Genomic DNA, 17729 nt, shown 5'->3' with positions numbered 1-17729 from the left:
TAGGGCGATGTTTTCCTCTGCCGCCCTGTTTGCTGGTGTGCCGCTTCATCGGATCTGCCGAGCAGCCACGTGGTTCAACAGGCACACGTTCACGAAACACTACTGCCTGGATGCCATCAACGAGGCGGGTACAGCAGTGGGACAGTGTGAGAAGTTGGCCTGATATGATGTCTCCAATTCTGGGGGCACCTTGTATCGGTCCAAACAATCCCTTATGGTGTCTGGTTGTAAGTCAACCTTGTAGACAAGCTATCCTAAGGGTAGCATGGACTAAGCAGCCTTAAAGGCTTAACTCAAGAGGTCGTGTTGAGCAAGCTGTTTTACCAATCACAATCCTGTAATATCAAATGAAAGGAATCCACACAAGTTATATATTATAACAATATATGTATTTATTACTAGAATAATCCCCTGTACTCTTTGAGTGCAGAGGCACAAGCGTTTAAACAAAAGCACAGTTAAACATATAAAAGTTGCACAATTATGGATGAGGCCAGGGGGCTACGCAAACCATATATTAAAGTGGTATAAGTATCACTAATCGAACAGTGGTCAGGCCTAGGGCCTGGGGAATCGCTAGGAGCAGTCGGGACTAGCAATGCTGAAGTCGGGAAAAGCCCGCGGGATTCGGTTGCAGCGCACACACATGCACCAATGCAAAGTCAATGGTGCGTAAAAGTTACAAAGTTACTGTTAAAGGAGTCTTCCGACTAACCTAGAAGGAAACACTTTAGACCTAGACACTAGAGGTGTGTACCAGTGCAGGAGCACCGGCGTTGCTGAGTTACCTCACCCACAGGAAGCGGGTGCACGGGTGCAAAGTAGTGTCGGGTTTCGTCACGCAGGTTGATGGTGGCTGAAGATGAAGAGGCTGCAGGCGTCGAAGAGAAGTGTCCGGTGCCATCCAAGGGTGGATCGAAGCTGTAGAGGACCTGAAAGCAGAGGGGACAGAGTCTGGGTCACTCAGCCGTGACCAGGGTGGAACCAGGAAGGAACCAGGCAATGTCTGGTGCAATCAGGTCGATGTCGTGAAGCTTGTCTCCGCTGCAACGTGGATTCTGGGGCACCAAGGATGTCCAGGAGTGGATCACGAGCTGTCCCACGCAGGCTCTCGCTGTCGGCGGTGTCGCCTTCCGGATTGGAGCAAACAACCCTCGGCAAGCGCAACCCACGCAGGATTCGAAGGTTGCTTCTTACTCGGACCAGGAGGGTCAGAGCGGGTGCTCCTTTTCAGGGGAGCGAGGGCAAGTCTGGAGCAACCAGACTCACAAGTCAAATTCAAAGGTTCGTCGGTACTGAGGCTGCTGGCAAGCGACCGGACCAACGCGTTGAGCCAAAAGATGCAGAAGGGCCCCACGCAGCACTCTGTGAGTGTAGAGGGGTGAGCTTCGGTGCAAGAGTGGCTCAGGGCTAGGGCTTTTCAAACCCCAATGCACAGCTTCGAGGGAGCCTCGGAAGCTGCACGGTCAGCGCCTCGTGGTCTTTCCAAGATGGCCGGCCCCACGCTTCAGGTCGCCTCCACGGGTCTCAGCTCTGCAGGGACTGTGGATCGGGCTGTTAGAAGGCCGGCACGCTGGGTCTTGTCCATCTCTGTCGCTCGAGTTCCGGCGGGAACTGCAACAAAGCAAACGTCGAGGTGCTGGATGGTGCCTATTTGCACAGGGTGGTCACTCCTTGCCCTCAAGGGAGATTCTTCAGTCTTCTACGTCGAGTAGGATGTCGAAGGGTCAATCAATCAATCAATCAATCAGGAGTTTGTTAAAGCGCGACTACTCACCCGTAAGGGTCTCAAGGCGCTAGGGGTGGGGGGGGTGCAGGTTCCATTCCATCAAGGAGGGGGGTATGTCGAAGAGCCAGGTTTTGAGGTTTCTTGCGAAGATGGGTGTGAGAAGGTGGCCTGATATGCAGTGCTCACTATTCTAGTGAACACTATGTATCAGTCCAGCAACCCTTATTGATGATTGGTTGTAAGTCAACCTTATAGACCAGCTATCCTAGTAGCGTGGATACGAGCAGTCTAAGGCTAAAGACTCGAGAGGGCGTGTTAAGCCAGCTGTTATACCACACATATACCCCTTGAACACCAAGTGAAAGGACACCACACAAGTGTTATGAAAATAAACAAGATATTTATTAAGAATCACAACAGCCCTGTACTCTTTATGAGGACAGGGTACTAAGCACAACACAAAACTCTTACGAAAATACTTAAGTTAGCACAGTATATACAAATGCCCGAGGGGCACGGAAAACCATATACTCTGAAAGTGGAATGCGAAATTACTAGCAGGTAAGTACAGTACTAATAGGCTTAGGAATCGCTAGGACTTGACTATAGAACCTTCAGATTACTTATAGGAGGCCTAGGGGACTCGGGTGCAGAGTGTGCACTCTCACGCGTGATGCGGGACAAAGTCTATGGTAGCTAGTAATGACAAAGTTAGTGTTCTCGGGCGAACCCGACCTGGTAGGAGGAAAACGAAAGTGGATTCTGACCCTTGGATAGTGAGGCTATGCTGGGGCACCGGAATGCCGAAGTTACCTAGCCCAGGGGCTGCAGCTGCATAGGTCTCAAAAGACGTCGGGAATCCTCGTAGACGGACCAGGAGCCTGGAAGAAAGAAGTTGCTGGCAGGCGACCAGTGGAGAAAGTTCGATGGATCCAAGCCTGGATCGAAAGAAGATGACACCTGAAAGCAGAGGGGACCAAGTTCGAGACTACTAGCCAGTAGTCAGGTGGCACCAGGAGGGCACCGGATGGTAGTCACCTCGGCTAGTTGAGTGGGTGACGCTGTGCTCGCAGATCTCACGGACCAGGAGGCGTTGTCGGCGACCAGGATGGAGGAGCGAGCTGTCCCACGAAGATTGAAGCTGTCGGCGTCGCTGGACCCAGGATTGGGCAACAAAGCCTTGGCAAATTCAAGCCCACGCGGTGGACTCAAAATGGCGTCTGGAGTGGACCAGGAGGGTCCGGGGTGCCTCTCTTGAAGAAGGAAGCAAGGGCCAGTCTGGAGCAACCAGACCAGCAGCAGTGATGTCGTCGGGCGTCGTGTAGAAGGCCACAAGCCAGCCGGCTAGTAGCCACACAGCGCGGTGAGCACGCAAAAGCAGAAGGGCCCCACGCAGATCGTGGAGATGCTAGAGGGCTGATCTTCGGTGCTGGAGCTGCTCAGGGTTGGGGCTTCTCGTACCCCAAAGCACTCACCAGTGGAGCAAACGGTGGGCTTGTTGCAAAGAAGTCGTGCAGTCTTGGCGATCGTCGGTCCCTCGAGGTCTCGTCGCACTCACAGTTCTCAGCTTTGCTGTAGAGGTGAGTAGAGGTCAGAGGTGCCAGGGAAGCCAGGTCTCGTCGAGCTGGGTCGTCGGATTCGTGAAGAAGGACTTGCAGCAGACCGCAGTGTTCTTAGGATGGTGCCCGCTTGATGCAGGGTGACTACTCCTTAGCCACAAGGGAGAATCTTGAGGAAGAAATCTTGATGTCCTTTCGTAGAAAGTCGTGTCTTGATTCCAAAGATGATCTCATTTGAACAGGGGGCCCGCTCCTATCTCTACACTAAAAAAGGGGGCTGACCCGGTGACTAGGTCCTGCCTATGGGTGGGACTAGGAGGGGGGTGGTTACACCCCTCTGCCATGCCGGACTTCCCCAGGCCAGGGGCTGGTGTGCCCCTGGAACTGGTTCTGACCGGCCTATGCGTAGTGAGCACCGGGGTGCCACTCAGCAGTCAACTTCCTGTAAAGCCCTGCCTACCCAGGATACACAAAACCATGTCTGGGACGGTGCTAGCACCGCCCCTGACAGGAAACCCTTTGTCCAGGCTCCCCTCGCTGGAAGGACTCCCAGCTGCAGGGGGTCAGACTCGTGTCTGTGGTGGCAGCATCCATTTTGTGGAGCTGAGGCTTCGTTTAACTTTAACCGGGGTTCACAGTTACATACATGTCGTGTCCCTCTAGAAGGGTGGAATGCTAACCCCGTCGCCAGAATTGGCGAGGGGTTAGTATTCCAATTCGTATGACACCTTACTCGACATGTTTTGATAAAGCCATACCAAAGTTAGCATTTAACCGCGAGGATTATAATGCACTTAAGAGTATATGGTTTGCGATATCATGGAACAGCTATTAGGACTTGGTTCCGCAAGCTGCAGACAGGCTCAGCTCATGCCAGAGCACCATCTCACACGATTCCAAGCACTCTGCCTCCAGGATTGTCAAGGCCTGCCATAGGAGTGACTGATAGGAATCTGTGTGTCCATTTTAGGGTTAGGTATAGGTATACTATACCTACAGCAAAGGGTGATTACACGACTTTGCCCCAGCTGTCATGCAGCCAGTTGTGTCAAATTTAGGAGGCCAGCCAGGGGTGGCATAATACATGCTGCAGCCCCTGGCAGCCCTGGGTACACCCATGCCCTGAGTTACAGGGTCTGATAGGGTGGCCCAGTACCAATTGGAAATGTACCTAGGGTACATGGAATCCATTTTACAGAGAGAGCAGTAGGCCTGGGGTCCTGATTGGCAGGGCCCCAGGTCGACTATGTCAAAAACCAGCTAAAACACAGGGCAAAAAAGTTGGGGGCAACCATAGTCAGGAGGTACCTTCCTACAATGAGGAGCGATGTTGTCTGTCTGAGGTGGAGCGGAAGGGCGTTCCATGCTTTGGCCGCGAGGAAGGAGAAGGAGCGGCCTCCTGATCTGGTCTTTCTGGTGCGGGGGACCACGGCGTAGGAAAGCTGGGCTGATCGTAGGGTCCTTTGGGGTGCGTGGAATTTGAGTCGGCTGTTCGGGTATGCTGGTCCGGTGCCGTGGAGGGCCTTGTGTGCGTGGGTGAGCATCTTAAAGGTGATTCTCGCCTCGACGGGGGGCCAGTGGAGTGTGCGCAGGTGCTGGGAGATGTGGCAGTGTTTTGGCAGGTTGAGGACCAGTCTTGCGGCGGCGTTCTGGATGTTCTGTAGCTTGCGGATGAGGTTTTTGTTTTTTCCGGCGTAGAGTGCGTTGCCGTAGTCGAGTCTGCTGGTGACCAGGGCGTGAGTGACTGTCTTTCGGTGTTTGAGGGGGATCCATTTGAAGGTCTTACGAAGGAGGCGGAGGGTGTGGAAGCAGGAAGCTCAGACAGAGTTGATCTGTCGGTCCATTTTGAGCTCAGAGTCCAGGATGATTCCCAGGTTGCGTGCGTGGTCTGTGGGGGTTGGCGGGTTTCCGAGGGCGGTGGGCCACCAGGTGTCGCTCCAGGCGTCGGGGTTTGGGCCCATGATGAGTACTTCTGTTTTGTTGGTGTTTAGTTGAAGGCAGCTGTTTTTTATCCATTTGGCGACGGCTTCCATGCCTTCTCGAAAGTTGCGTCTGGCGGTGTTGGGCTCGTTGGATAGGGAGAGGATGAGCTGGGTGTCGTCTGCATATGACACGATGTTGAGTCCGTAGGTTCTGACGATGGGGGCAAGTGGAGCCATGTAGACGTTGAAGAGCGTCGGGCTGAGGGAGGAGCCCTGGGGGACTCTGCAGGTGATCGGTGTGGGGTCCGAGAGGAAAGGGGGGAGTCTGACCCGCTGCGTCCTGCCGGAGAGGAAGGAGCAGATCCAGTCGAGGGCCTTGTCCTGGATTCCTGCATCGTAGAGTCTGCGTATTAGGGTGCGGTGGGAGACTGTGTCCAGGGTCCAGAGTTTCGTTTCATAAGTTTCAGTCAGGATAATCTTATGTGCGTTGGCACTGCTCCCACTCTTATACCAATCTAGTGGGCTTGATTACCTGCTAGGTCCCTCCTATGGGTGGGACCCAGGAAGGGGGTGGTTACACCCCTTTCCCTTTGTCCAGGGTCGCGCTGGGACTGGGGCTGGAGTGCCCCATAAGCGGTTTGACCGGATTATGCAAGGGGAAGCCTTGTGCGCCCCAGGCAGTGTCTAGTTTCTTTCAGCCCTCCCTGCCCCAATACACTATCTCCTGTCTAGGGAGGTGTAGCACCTCCCTGCGACTGGAAACCCTTTGTCCAGGCCTCTTCTGCCAAGTTTCGGTCAGCAGCAGGAGGTCAGACTTGTGTCTGTGGCAGCAGCATCCATTTTGTGATGCTGAGGCTCTGGTTAGGATTAACCGCGTTTTAGTAAAGTAACATGTCTTCTCCCTCTAGAAGGGTGGAATGCTATCCCCGTCGCCAGGACTGGCGAGGGGATAGTATTCCAAATCGTATGACACCTTACACGACATGTTTTGATAAAGCCAAACCAAAGTTAGCACATAACCGCGATGGATTATAATGCACTTAAGAGTATATGGTATGGCATTATCCCGGAACAGCTAAGGGAGTTGTTCCCGACAGCTGCAGACAGGCTCAGCTCATGCTAGAGCACCATCTCACGTAAAACCAAGCACTCTGCCTACAGGATTGTTAAGGCCTGCCGTAGGAGTGACTTATAGGTATATATGTGTCCAGATATAGGTTTAGATATAGGTATACTATATCTAAGCAAGGGGTGATTACACCACCTTGCCCCAGCTGAGTGATCAGCCAGTTGTGTCAATTTAAGGTCCAGCCAGGGGTGGCAAAAGATATGCTGCAGCCCCTGGTAGGCCTTGGATGCACCTATCCCCTGGGCACCTATAGTGCACTGTACAGGGGCTGATAAGGTGTCCAGTACCAGATTGGTTATGCACATAGGGTGCATGGAGTCCATTTTACAGAGAGAGCAGATAGCCTGGGGCCCTGATTAGCAGGGAACCAGCCCAACTAATTTGAAAACCAGCTAAACACAAGGCAAGAAATCTGGGGTAACCATAGTCCGGTGTCCACCCTCCTACAGACAGGCAGTACTGCGTCATCTTTTTAACTAAGGTGAGCCTCTGTCTTCCCTCCTCCATTATGGTTTTATATGATTGCTATCAGTTCTTGCATGACTAATATTGTCTCATTGACTTTCCTCATGCTGTTGCATGGCAATTTGAGCCTCTTCGGCTGTTACTGCTCTCTATTGTATTCAAGCATGTGCATCTATGAAAGATACCCTAAAACTGGAGAAGAACAATTGCTACTTACCTGTTAACAGGTGGTTCTCCAGTATTGGTGTCTTTCATAGATTCACATGCGACCCACCCACCTCCCCTCAGAGGCAAGCTTCTCCTCATCGACTTTTGTCACTCTTGTGCTATGAAAATCTGAGGGACTGAGCTCTGAGGAGAAAGTTCTGGAAGGGTGCTGGCGCCTGATTGGCCATAGTGTGGACTAACATAATGACAGGAATATGTTCCTAGTGTTTTCTCTCTCTACCATGTATTCCTATGTAGGAATTGTTTTTTGAGTATTTGCTATGTTTTTCTAGTATATATTTTGTGTTATGTATTCACCTACATATGTTATTAGTATGTTATTGCTATTTAATTTACCGTGGGACTCCCACTTCGACGACGCAGAGTATTCAAGCATGTGAATCTATGAAAGACCAATACTGGAGAACCGCCTGTTTACAGGTAAGTAACAATTGTTCTTAATTCACAAGCAACCTAGATGGCTATCTGCTAGACCTTTGTTGGACAAACTTAATTGGCTGCCTATTGCCCAATGCGCTGCCTTTAAGTCAGGGTGTATAATCGTAAAGCCCTATACTGCAGGAGCTCTAAATTTATCAGCTGCCAGATAGTAAGGCACGCTCCTCTCCGCAACTTACTGTCAGTGCGCCCATCTTCAGCTCTTGTCTACTCACACCTTCTAGCTCAAACGCCTGGGAGGGCGCTGGAGTTCTGGACTTTTTGGTTCCGTCCAGAGGTGTCAGGGAACAACACCCAAAGACCCCGGAGTTCCACCTGCCTTGGTGCGCAAATGAACAGAAACACGGGCTTCTCGATGGTGGCGTCAAAGACCAAAGGTTTATTACTGCAGGGACACAGAAGTCACAGAAACTACGCATGGGCAGTAACTAGGAGCCTGTTCAAATTGTACAAAGAGGGTTGCTCCTTATATACTGAATTTTGGCCTTCAGGCGAATTCTTCACATGTTGGTACATTCCCAAAACCTTTGTGTCACAAACAATAAATATTTGGCGTACACAGGAACCGTTGATAAAATCTGATACAAAACATCTACGGAGAGGGGTTCCCACTAGTTCATCACAATCCCTTGTCAATATTGCATTCAAGAGCCGGACCGCCTCATCGTAAATTTCGTTACCTCCCCCTAATAAAGATTCAGAAAGAAAGGAACGGAGCCAGGTGTGGAAGATAGAAAAGCGGGATAAGAGATGTTTGTGGGTCGTAAATGGGCAAGGCTACCGGCTTCGGCCACCTAATCGTGATCAGGACAATGGACACGAGAACCAGTTCAGTTGGGCTGGCCTCGGGCAGAGGAGGCAGCCTTTGTCGAGTCATGTAGCTACAGCGTGATCTGGTTTAAGGTGCACGTGTCATGAGAGAGGTGAATCTCCGGCTAAGGCTACGTGTCCTTAATCGAAATGAAGTGATCAGAGGTTATTGCGTATGTGAGGGCAAGAAACACAAAATGGCGGCCATGATCTAAGATGGATGCCGTGGGTAGATCAGAAATGTGTTCATAACAGGAGTGCTCTTGCTCGTAGCATAGCGAAAACACTAGGATATGCTAAATGGATCATTTGCGGTTCGCTGATACCAATATTATGTATTTCCGACAATATTGAAAACACGGGTTCAAATCGTCACGGAACCTCAGCGCAGGTTCTCTTACCTCGCCCCAAAATTCTGGAACTCTTTGCCACTAGCTATCCGGCTGTGCAACAACCTCCTGGGGTTCAGAAGACTGCTTAAGACCTGGCTGTATGAGCAAGCTCTTGCGTAACCTCTCTTCGATGTGACACCTGCCTGATCAGCGCCATGAAACCTCTGGGTGACCGTGCGCTCTATAAATTCCTATTAAGATAAGCTAAGGAAGACTATACTCGGAGTAATGAAGATTACCGGTAAGTAACAGGGGCAACAACAAATCTCTCCATCCAGCATCCACGTTTATATGTAAATACTGCTACACTACCATAACTGTGACAGTTGCGTGCTGTGCAAATGAATTAGGGCAAGCTAGCTCTTTTCTGTACATACCACCACCAAACACTTAGTACCTGGTTGCATCAAATGAGAGATTAAGTAATGTTTAGTAAAAAGAACATAGTACTGTGCTCACATAGCATTCAAGTTCTAACAAACTAGAACCAGTAACAAAGAAATTTCAATCTTGCACTGCATTACAAATCCATTGGTCATTTGTGACTAGGGAGATTGAGAAGAAAGGCATTTCACCCAGGATGTTAAATTAAACTGCAGAGTGCTGTACTAGTAAGACCAATGTATAAATCTGATATTTTAAACTGCTCATTCCTCTGTTCTTGTGCAAGCCCATCCTTTTGTCTGGTGTGTATTGGCCTGCTAGGCTCAGTTTTAATGGCAAAGTAAAGAACTTACCATTGTTTGGTGGTCAACTTGTTATTTTGCATAATTAATGTCTACTGTTGAGCATTTCCATCGGCAAATATCCTCCATGACAATTGAGAGATCTATTTCAGTTTTGTTTTCCATTTGCTCAACCTCACACTCCCAGTCCTGGAATGTCCTCTGTCTTTTTGCTTGGCGTAAGGTTATTGCTGTAACACTAAGGTAAAAAGTGAACAGTTAAGCTTTTATTATTTGAGTCTAGTTTCTCATTTGTGTACTGGCAAGGCTCTCCATTTTGTTTTGGCCTTTATGAAAGTGCCATAAACCAGTTGTTCTATACTATTCTCTTGCTGTGTTAATAAAGTTGAACCACTTACGCAAATGCCAGTTGGCACCCTTGTCTTGCTCTAGGTGCAGTATTGTGACGTATAGGAGCAATCGCTAACCTTGCCGTGAAATTGAATTGTATGCCACACATTGACATTAGATATTCCAGCGTTTACATGTAAATTGCAGAATCTATTTTATGAACACTGCTCCTTCTAAATCAAAGATGAAGTGTTGGCCAATATGTTAATCCCTTTCTGTTTTTCTCCCCAGTCATTTTAACCACTTTGTTTCTTCCTTCGTTTCTCTTTAACTCCTAACCTCTTGCATGTTTGTCCCCAGGCCTGTCCTGCTCAGTGATGATGAGGAGGATACCAAACGGGTTGTGCGCAGTGCCAAGGACAAGAGGTGAGAGCTGTGTGTATGAAGAGCTGTTTCTGCTCTGTGTAAGGAGCCCTTGTCTGAAGCTTCTTTATATGCAGCCTAAAATGTGATCTAATGCGAAGTGCAAAAACGCCCGCAACCTCACACCATACCAGCTGAGACTACCCCTTAAGCAGAGGAAACGTACAGAGCCCCACAACCCCATCCACAACAAACTCCGATGGGGCGATTGAGGGTGAAAATGAAGAGGGGAAATGCTGGCTTTGGAAGCACCTGTGGTTGCATGTGTCTTGTTGGGATCAAATAAAACCCTGTTTCAATTAAATCAGTTTTTAAAACTTATTAAGTTCTAAATTCTAAATTGCTTATTAGATGTTTTTGGAATAAAGTAAGTGTATCGTTGCCCAAGAATTAATCCATGCTGGATCCCTTTTTTAGCAGGGCTTGAGTCCCCTGAGTGACAGGTCCTATTGAATTGTATAGTGTGAGAAAGTGAGTTACTGTTGTAGTACCCCCGGACTTTTTGCCTGATCCCTGATGCACTTTTTCTTGGTGTGCCCCGGGTCCCTGCCAAGCAGGTACCCAGGGCCTGTGTTCCTTCCCTAAAAACTGGACAAAGCCTAAACCCAATTGTGATCTCTGGCCGCATGTCAGCCCCTAGCAAATGGTACCCAGGGCATTGTGACCAGAGAAGACCCCTAATGGCTGCAGCACTTATTGTGCCACCCTTAGGGGCCCTGTACCCTGACGCACACACGTACACGCATATACACACACTATACTCCAGGATCTTTCTGGTACGCAAAAAGGACAAAAACGAGTTCAGGCCCATTCTGGATTTGCGACAAGCAAACAAATGGATTCGCAGGGAGAACTTTTGCATGCTGTCCTTGCACCAGATTTATCCTCGGCTGCAACGAGGAGACTGGCTTTGCGCAATAGATCTGCAGTATGTGTACTTCCATGTGCCCATTGCACTGAAACACCGGAAGTTCCTGCGCTTCCTAGTCGGAACCTATCACTATTGGTACACCATAATACAGTTTGGTCTGAAGTCTGCACCCAGGACTTTTTCAAAATGCGTGGCAGTGGTGGCAGCGTTCCTGAGAAAGAACAATGTGTTTGTCTATCCGTATCTGGACGAATGGTTGATCAAAGCCTCCACCTTCCAGGAAGCAAACTTGAATTTCAACAGGACGGCCGTTCTGTTGAACCAGCTGGGTTTGCACATCAACCTGTCCAAGTCCGTTCCGACTCCTGTTCAGTGCCTGCAGTACTTGGGAGCCTCCAGCAATACACTCAGAACAAGCGTCATGGACAAAGCAGTCTTAGGCTAAACTCTTTTGACATGTGAAGCCAGCTGTTTTACCACATATAACGCCTTGAATACCAAGTGAAAGGACACCACACCGGTTGTTATGAAAATAAACAAGATCTTTATTAACTAACATACACCTCTGAACTCTATGAGATCAGAGGGCTAAGCACATGACAATCTCTTAGGAAAAATACGTTTAAGTTGCACAAATTACAATGGTGCCCTAGGGGCACGACAAACCATATACTAAGTAAGTGGAATGTGAAAGTCGATAACAGGAATGGAGCTGTCCTGAGGCTGTAGGATCGCTGGGACCACGCTATACTAACTCTAGGTAGGTAATAGGAGGACCACGGAACGCGTGTGCAGTGTGAACTCACACGCGAGATGCGTAACAGTGTCTATGGACAGTACAGTTCAAGAAAAAGGTGAGTATGGACAACCCTGACTAGGTAGAACTAAAACGACTGTGGAACTGGACACTAGGAGAGTCAAGCTACCCTTAAGCACCGAAATGCTCGTGTCACCTCACCCACAGGCTGCGGGTGCATAGGTGCCAAGTCGTGTCGGGGTCCGGCGTTGAATTCTATGGAGCCTGGAAGAAAAGATGCTGCAGGCGATCAGGAGGAAGATGTCCGGTGTAATCCAAGGGTGGATCAGTGAAGAGAAGAACCTGAAAGCAGAGGGGACAATGTTCAAAGTCACTAGCCAGTGACTGGAGTGGAACCAGGAGTGGAACCAGATGTCGTCGTCTCGATCAGGTGAGGGTGGACGCATGTCTCTGCAGCCACGTGGACCAGGTGGTGTCTTCGACGACCAGGATGGAGGCACTAGCTGTCCCACGCAGGCTCTCTGTCGGCTTCGGATTCGGAGTCAACAGGCCTTGGCAAAGGCAACCCACGCGGTGAGTGGAAACTGCATCTGGAGTGGACCAGGAGGGTCCGGGGTCCTCCTCTTTTGGAAGGGAGCAAGGGCCAGTCTGGAGCAACCAGACAAGCAGTGAAGATTTCAAGGTTCGTCGTCTAGGAGGTCACTAGCCAGCCGGCAAGTGACCAGACAACGCGTCGAGCAGCAACCAGGCAGAAGGGCCCCACGCAGATCTCGTGGATGCTGGAGGGCTGATCTTTGGTGCAGGAGCTGCTCGGGGTTGGGGCTTCTCAATCCCCAAAGCACTTGGACGAGGTTACCTCAGAAGTCGTGCTGGAGCGAAGTGCTGCTTCTTTCAAGATGCAAAAACAACAGGTGATGGACCGAATGTGGATCAATGTCACACACTCAACCCAGTCCAAAGATCTGGGCCCAAATCCATCGTTTTTTTGCACTCCACACCACCCCGGGTTAGACAATGGCGATATGCAAATCAGCTCTGACCCTGTGCCCCATGGGAACAGTCCAGTCCGAACTACAAAAGCCATGTCCTTCCCAGAACGGAATCAAGCATCCGAGGACCGGACCGGTTTCGAGGTAACACCTCTCATCAGCCCGGCTAGCTTGACTCCAGTGGTGTGGAGTGCCTGGGACCCACGTCTGGGCATCCCCAGCGCACTTAGGGCGGAATTTGCAAAAACAACAGGTGATGGACCGAATGTGGATCATTGTCACACACTCAACCCAGTCCAAAGATCTGGGCCCAAATCCATCGTTTTTTTGCACTCCACACCACCCCGGGTTAGACAATGGCGATATGCAAATCAGCTCTGACCCTGTGCCCCATGGGAACAGTCCAGTCCGAACTACAAAAGCCATGTCCTTCCCAGAACGGAATCAATCCATTTTTGTTTGCAATTGCCGCCATAAGTGCGCTGGGGATGCTCAGACGTGGGTTCCAGGCACTCCACACCACTGGAGTCAAGCTAGCCGGGCTGATGAGAGGTGTTACCTCGAAACCGGTCCGGTCCTCGGATGCTTGATTCTGTTCTGGGAAGGACATGGCTTTTGTAGTTCAGACTGGACTGTTCCCATGGGGCACAGGGTCAGAGCTGATTTGCATATCGCCATTGTCTAACCCAGGGTGGTGTGGAGTGCAAAAAACGATGGATTTGGGCCTAGATCTTTGGACTGGGGTGAATGTGTGACATTGATCCACATTCTGTCCTTCACCTGTTTTGTTTGCAATTGCCGCCATAAGTGCGCTGGGGATGCTCAGACGTGGGTCCCAGGCACTCCACACCACTGGAGTCAAGCTAGCCGGGCTGATGAGAGGTGTTACCTCGAATCCGGTCCTCGGATGCTTGATTCCGTTCTGGGAAGGACATGGCTTTTGTAGTTCGGACTGGACTGTTCCCATGGGGCACAGGGTCAGAGCTGATTTGCATATCGCCATTGTCTAACCCAGGGTGGTGTGGAGTGCAAAAAACGATGGATTTGGGCCCAGATCTTTGGACTGGGGTGAATGTGACATTGATCCACATTCTGTCCATCACCTGTTTTGTTTGCTTCTTTCAAGATGGCCGGTTCCACGTTTCTCGTCGCACCCACGGATCTCAGCTGTGCTGCAGATGTAGGTAGAGGTCGGAGAGGTCTGGGAATCCGGGTCTCGTCGGGCTCTGAAGTCTGGATCCTCGAGGGAAGGCGACAAAGGGAAGCCGCTGGACGCTGATGGTGCCGGCTTGTGCAGGGTGGACACTCCTTGCCCACAAGGGAGATTTCTTCCGTCTTCTGTGGAGCAGAACGTCAAAGTCCAGAGTTTCTTCTTGTAAAGTTGTTCAGGATAATCTAATTTGGAATCGGACCAGCTCCTACCTTTATTCGGCTAAGGGGGCTGTACTACGACTAGGTCCCTCCTCTGGGTGGGACCAGGAAGGGGGGTTGTTACACCCCCTATCCTTTATTTATTTATTTTGAAAGTTTTATATAGCGCGAACAGGATCTTTGCAGATATCAGAGCGCTTTACACGGCTGGGAATGCCAGCAAGAGATTGGGGTTACACATAGGTAGAACAACACATCAATAATACAAATATAACAGTTAAATGTGTGCATAGATAGTCAGTAGCATCGATAATACAGGTGAGATACTTAGTCATAAAGTTCGAACAGCGATTTAAATGTGTGCGTAGATGGTAGTAGCAACAATAATTCAGGTGAAATACATAATCATACATGTTCATACATGCATAGAGTTCGAGCAAAGTAATACAGGACAGAGTAGGGTCTTCCGAAAACCACGCTAATCGGTCAAGTGTATTTGGCCATAAAAATGGCTTTTACTTCTTTCTTAAAAAGAGTGAAGGAGGAGATGAGCCTGGTTTCAGGGGGGAGTGAGTTCCAGATCCTGGGTGCCATTCCTGAGAAAGAGCGTTTATATGTTTTTACCTTCCGGAATCTTCGAGGTTTTAGCAGAAGATTGTCTGTGCCTCTACTGATTCTAGAGCCGCCAGAGATTGACAGCTTCTGAGTGAGGTATCTGGGAGAGCTCAGGTGTAGAGCCTTGTGTGTCATGCAGGCGATTTTCAGATGTATTCTGGCTTCAAAAGGCAGCCAGTCCAGTGTTTTCAGATCAGGGGTGATGTGTGAGTGTTTTTTTGATCCAGTGATGAGTCTGGCTGCAGCGTTTAGAGAGGCTCTTAGGGGTTCAGTGCTGGTTAACGGGAGACCGCAAAGGGCGGTGCTGCCGTATTCAATTCGAGGGATAACTAGAGCTTGTACTGCAGTTTGGAAGTCTTTGGCTGGCAGGAAGGGTTTAAGCTTCCTCAGTGTATTGATTTGGAAGTTCGCTCCCTTAGTAGCCTTGCTGATATGATGTTGCATGTTAAGGTTGGAGTCGAGGGTTATGCCTAAAGATTTCGCTGAGTCCACTATGATGGGTTGGACATTGAGTGCAGTTAACTGTTTAAGCCAGGTTTGCGTGATGGGGATCTTCGCCGGGGGTGAGATCAGCAGGAATTCTGTTTTCAGAGCATTGAGTTTGAGATGATTATCAACAAGCCAGGCTTGGGTGCTTCTGATCGTAGAGTTCAGTAGTAAAATGTCGTTGGGGGATTGTAATTTGAGATATAGTTGGGTGTCATCTGCGTACATGTGAAAGAGTACATTGGATGCTTGGAGCAAGGTGGTGAAAGGTTCCATAACTAGGTTGAACAGGGTTGGTGATAGGGAAGATCCTTGTGGGACGCCTAACGATACAGGTATTGGAGAGGACATCCGGTTGTTACTCTTGAATTTCTGCGACCTGTTGTGTAAAAAGGAGGTGAACCACTTGAGAACAGTCCCAGAAAGACCCATTCTTGTGCTCAGAAGCTCGTAACTTCTCGTGTTTGACAGTGTCGAATGCTGAAGAGAGATCAAGCAGGATGAGGAGGCAGGTATCACCTTGATCTAGAATTTGAAGGGCGTCGTCAATTATGTGCGTCATAGCTGATTCAGTGCTGTGTCCTGCACGGAAACCTGATTGATGCGGGTTGAGGAGATCAAACCGGTCGATATGTTTAGTCAGTTGTAGTTGAGCGCATTTTTCCAGTAATTTGGCGAGAGTGGGAATATTGGTAATGGGACGGTAGTTGTTTAAGTCGGATGGGTCGGCAGTAGGTTTCTTTAGCAACGGTGTGACTTGTCCAATTTTGAGGGAGTCAGGGAAAGTTCCTTCTTGGAGCGAGCTGTTGATGATTTTAGTCCAGAGGGGAAGGAGCAGTGGGATGAAATCTTTGACAGCGTTGGCAGGGTGGGGATCCGAGAGGTGATTGGAAGGTTTCAAGGTGCTGAGCAGTTTGCCTATTTCTTCTTCGGAGTAGGTTTCAAAGGTTGACCAAGTTGCATTGTTTTTAGGTTCGGTGGGTGTTATGCAATTGAGTGCTGTGGAGTCTTGCGTCCGCGCGGAGGTCATTCTTTATGTTGTCAGTTTTTTGGGTAAAGAAAGTGGCGAAGTCATCACATGAGGGTGCTTCGTGCAAGGTACTGAGAGGTTGGGGTTGTTCCTTGGCTTGTGTTCTGATTAACTCAAACAGTTTTCTAGGGCGGTTTTTTGCTTGGTCAAGCTGGAGGCTGAAAAAGTTTGCTTTCGAGCGCTTTATTTTCCTGAAGTAGGCGTTTCTCTTTGTCTTCAGGGTTTTTAGGTGTAGTGCAGAGGGAGCTGTCCTCCAGGTGCGCTCTGCCAGTCTCATGGCTCGTCTATCTTCATTGAGACTCCCGTCGTACCATAGTTTAGAGATTTTAGCGGGGACTCTTTTTAGCTGCATGGGAGCAGCCTCATTAATTATTGAGGTCACTGCACTAAGATAGTGGTCAGTCAGAGATTGGACATCTGTAACGCCAGTAGGGGGGGGGAGTAGGAGGTCGCGACTGTTCTGAGGTAAGGATAATGGGTTGAGTCTTTTCAGGTCTCTTTTCCAGACTTTAGGTCTGGTGGGTTGAACAGAGTTGAGTTTGACTTTTTCATTGATGTGAAATGTAACAATATGATGGTCTGACCAGTCACAGGGTTGAATAGCCTCAAGTTGAATAGCGCCCTCTTTGGCGATGATGAGGTCGAGGATGGAGCCTTTCACGTGGGTCGGGCTGTTGCATAATTGTGTGAGGTCCAGGGCACTGAGGAAGCTTTTAAGACTATTTACCACCGCATCGTTAAGATCGTTCCAATGGAGGTTGAAGTCGCCCAGGTATATTTGGGTGAGCTGGCGTCCTGCGTTGGTTGAAATCAGGTCCATCATTTGCTGGGCGAAGATGAGGTGGTCTCTGGGAGGGTGGTAAATGCTATGGAGAGAGCAAATCGGTTTGCCATCACTGATGATATCGAGGCAGATGTATTCGTATGAAGTTGGAGAGGGTAGGGACGGCACGGGGACTTTCAGAACAGAAAGGCTGTTCCTGTATATGCATGCGATTCCGCCACCTATCTTGCCAGACCTGTCAAGCCTAATGATGTGGTAGTTAGGGGGGACCAGAATGTCCATTATAGGTGTAGAGGATTCGGTTAACCAGGTTTCAGTCAGGATGATTAGGTCAAGGTCTAATCTGAGGATGAGATCAGCGATGGCGGCGGAGTGTTTAGAAGCCGATCTGCAGCTTACTTTGTCCGGTCTTGCGCCAGAGCTGGGGCTGGAGAGCCCCAGGAACTAGTTTAGACCGGTGTATGCACAGGGACACCTTGTGTGCCCCAGGCAGGTCTCATTCCTTTCAGCCCTGTCCTACCTAATACACAAAATCCTGTCTGGGGTGGTGCTAGCACCTCCCAAGGCAGGAAACCCTTTGTCAAAGCCTCCCTCGCTGGAAGGACTCCCAGCAACAGGAGGTCAGACTTGTGTCTGTGGTGGCAGCATCCATTTTGTGATGCTGAGGCTCGAGTTAACTTTAACCGGGGTTCACAGTTACATACATGTCGTGTCC

The 17729-nt window shown here is 49.6% G+C and overlaps 1 protein-coding gene across 6 annotated transcripts in view; it reads left to right on the top strand.

The window, feature by feature from the left end:
* Window positions 1–17729, top strand: part of LOC147705753 (eukaryotic translation initiation factor 3 subunit C-like) — a 638241-nt gene that overhangs the window by 68341 nt on the left and 552171 nt on the right. For all 6 annotated transcript variants that reach the window (XM_086932195.1, XM_086932193.1, XM_086932197.1 and 3 more), the window contains one exon: window positions 10049–10114. In XM_086932195.1, the coding sequence (XP_086788321.1) occupies window positions 10049–10114 (66 nt within the window). The remainder of the gene's footprint in view (window positions 1–10048; window positions 10115–17729) is intronic.

Source organism: Lissotriton vulgaris, chromosome 7 (genome assembly GCF_964263255.1).
Source record: "Lissotriton vulgaris chromosome 7, aLisVul1.2, whole genome shotgun sequence".
NCBI lineage: Eukaryota > Metazoa > Chordata > Amphibia > Caudata > Salamandridae > Lissotriton > Lissotriton vulgaris.
This window is presented reverse-complemented; position numbering and strand designations above follow the sequence as displayed.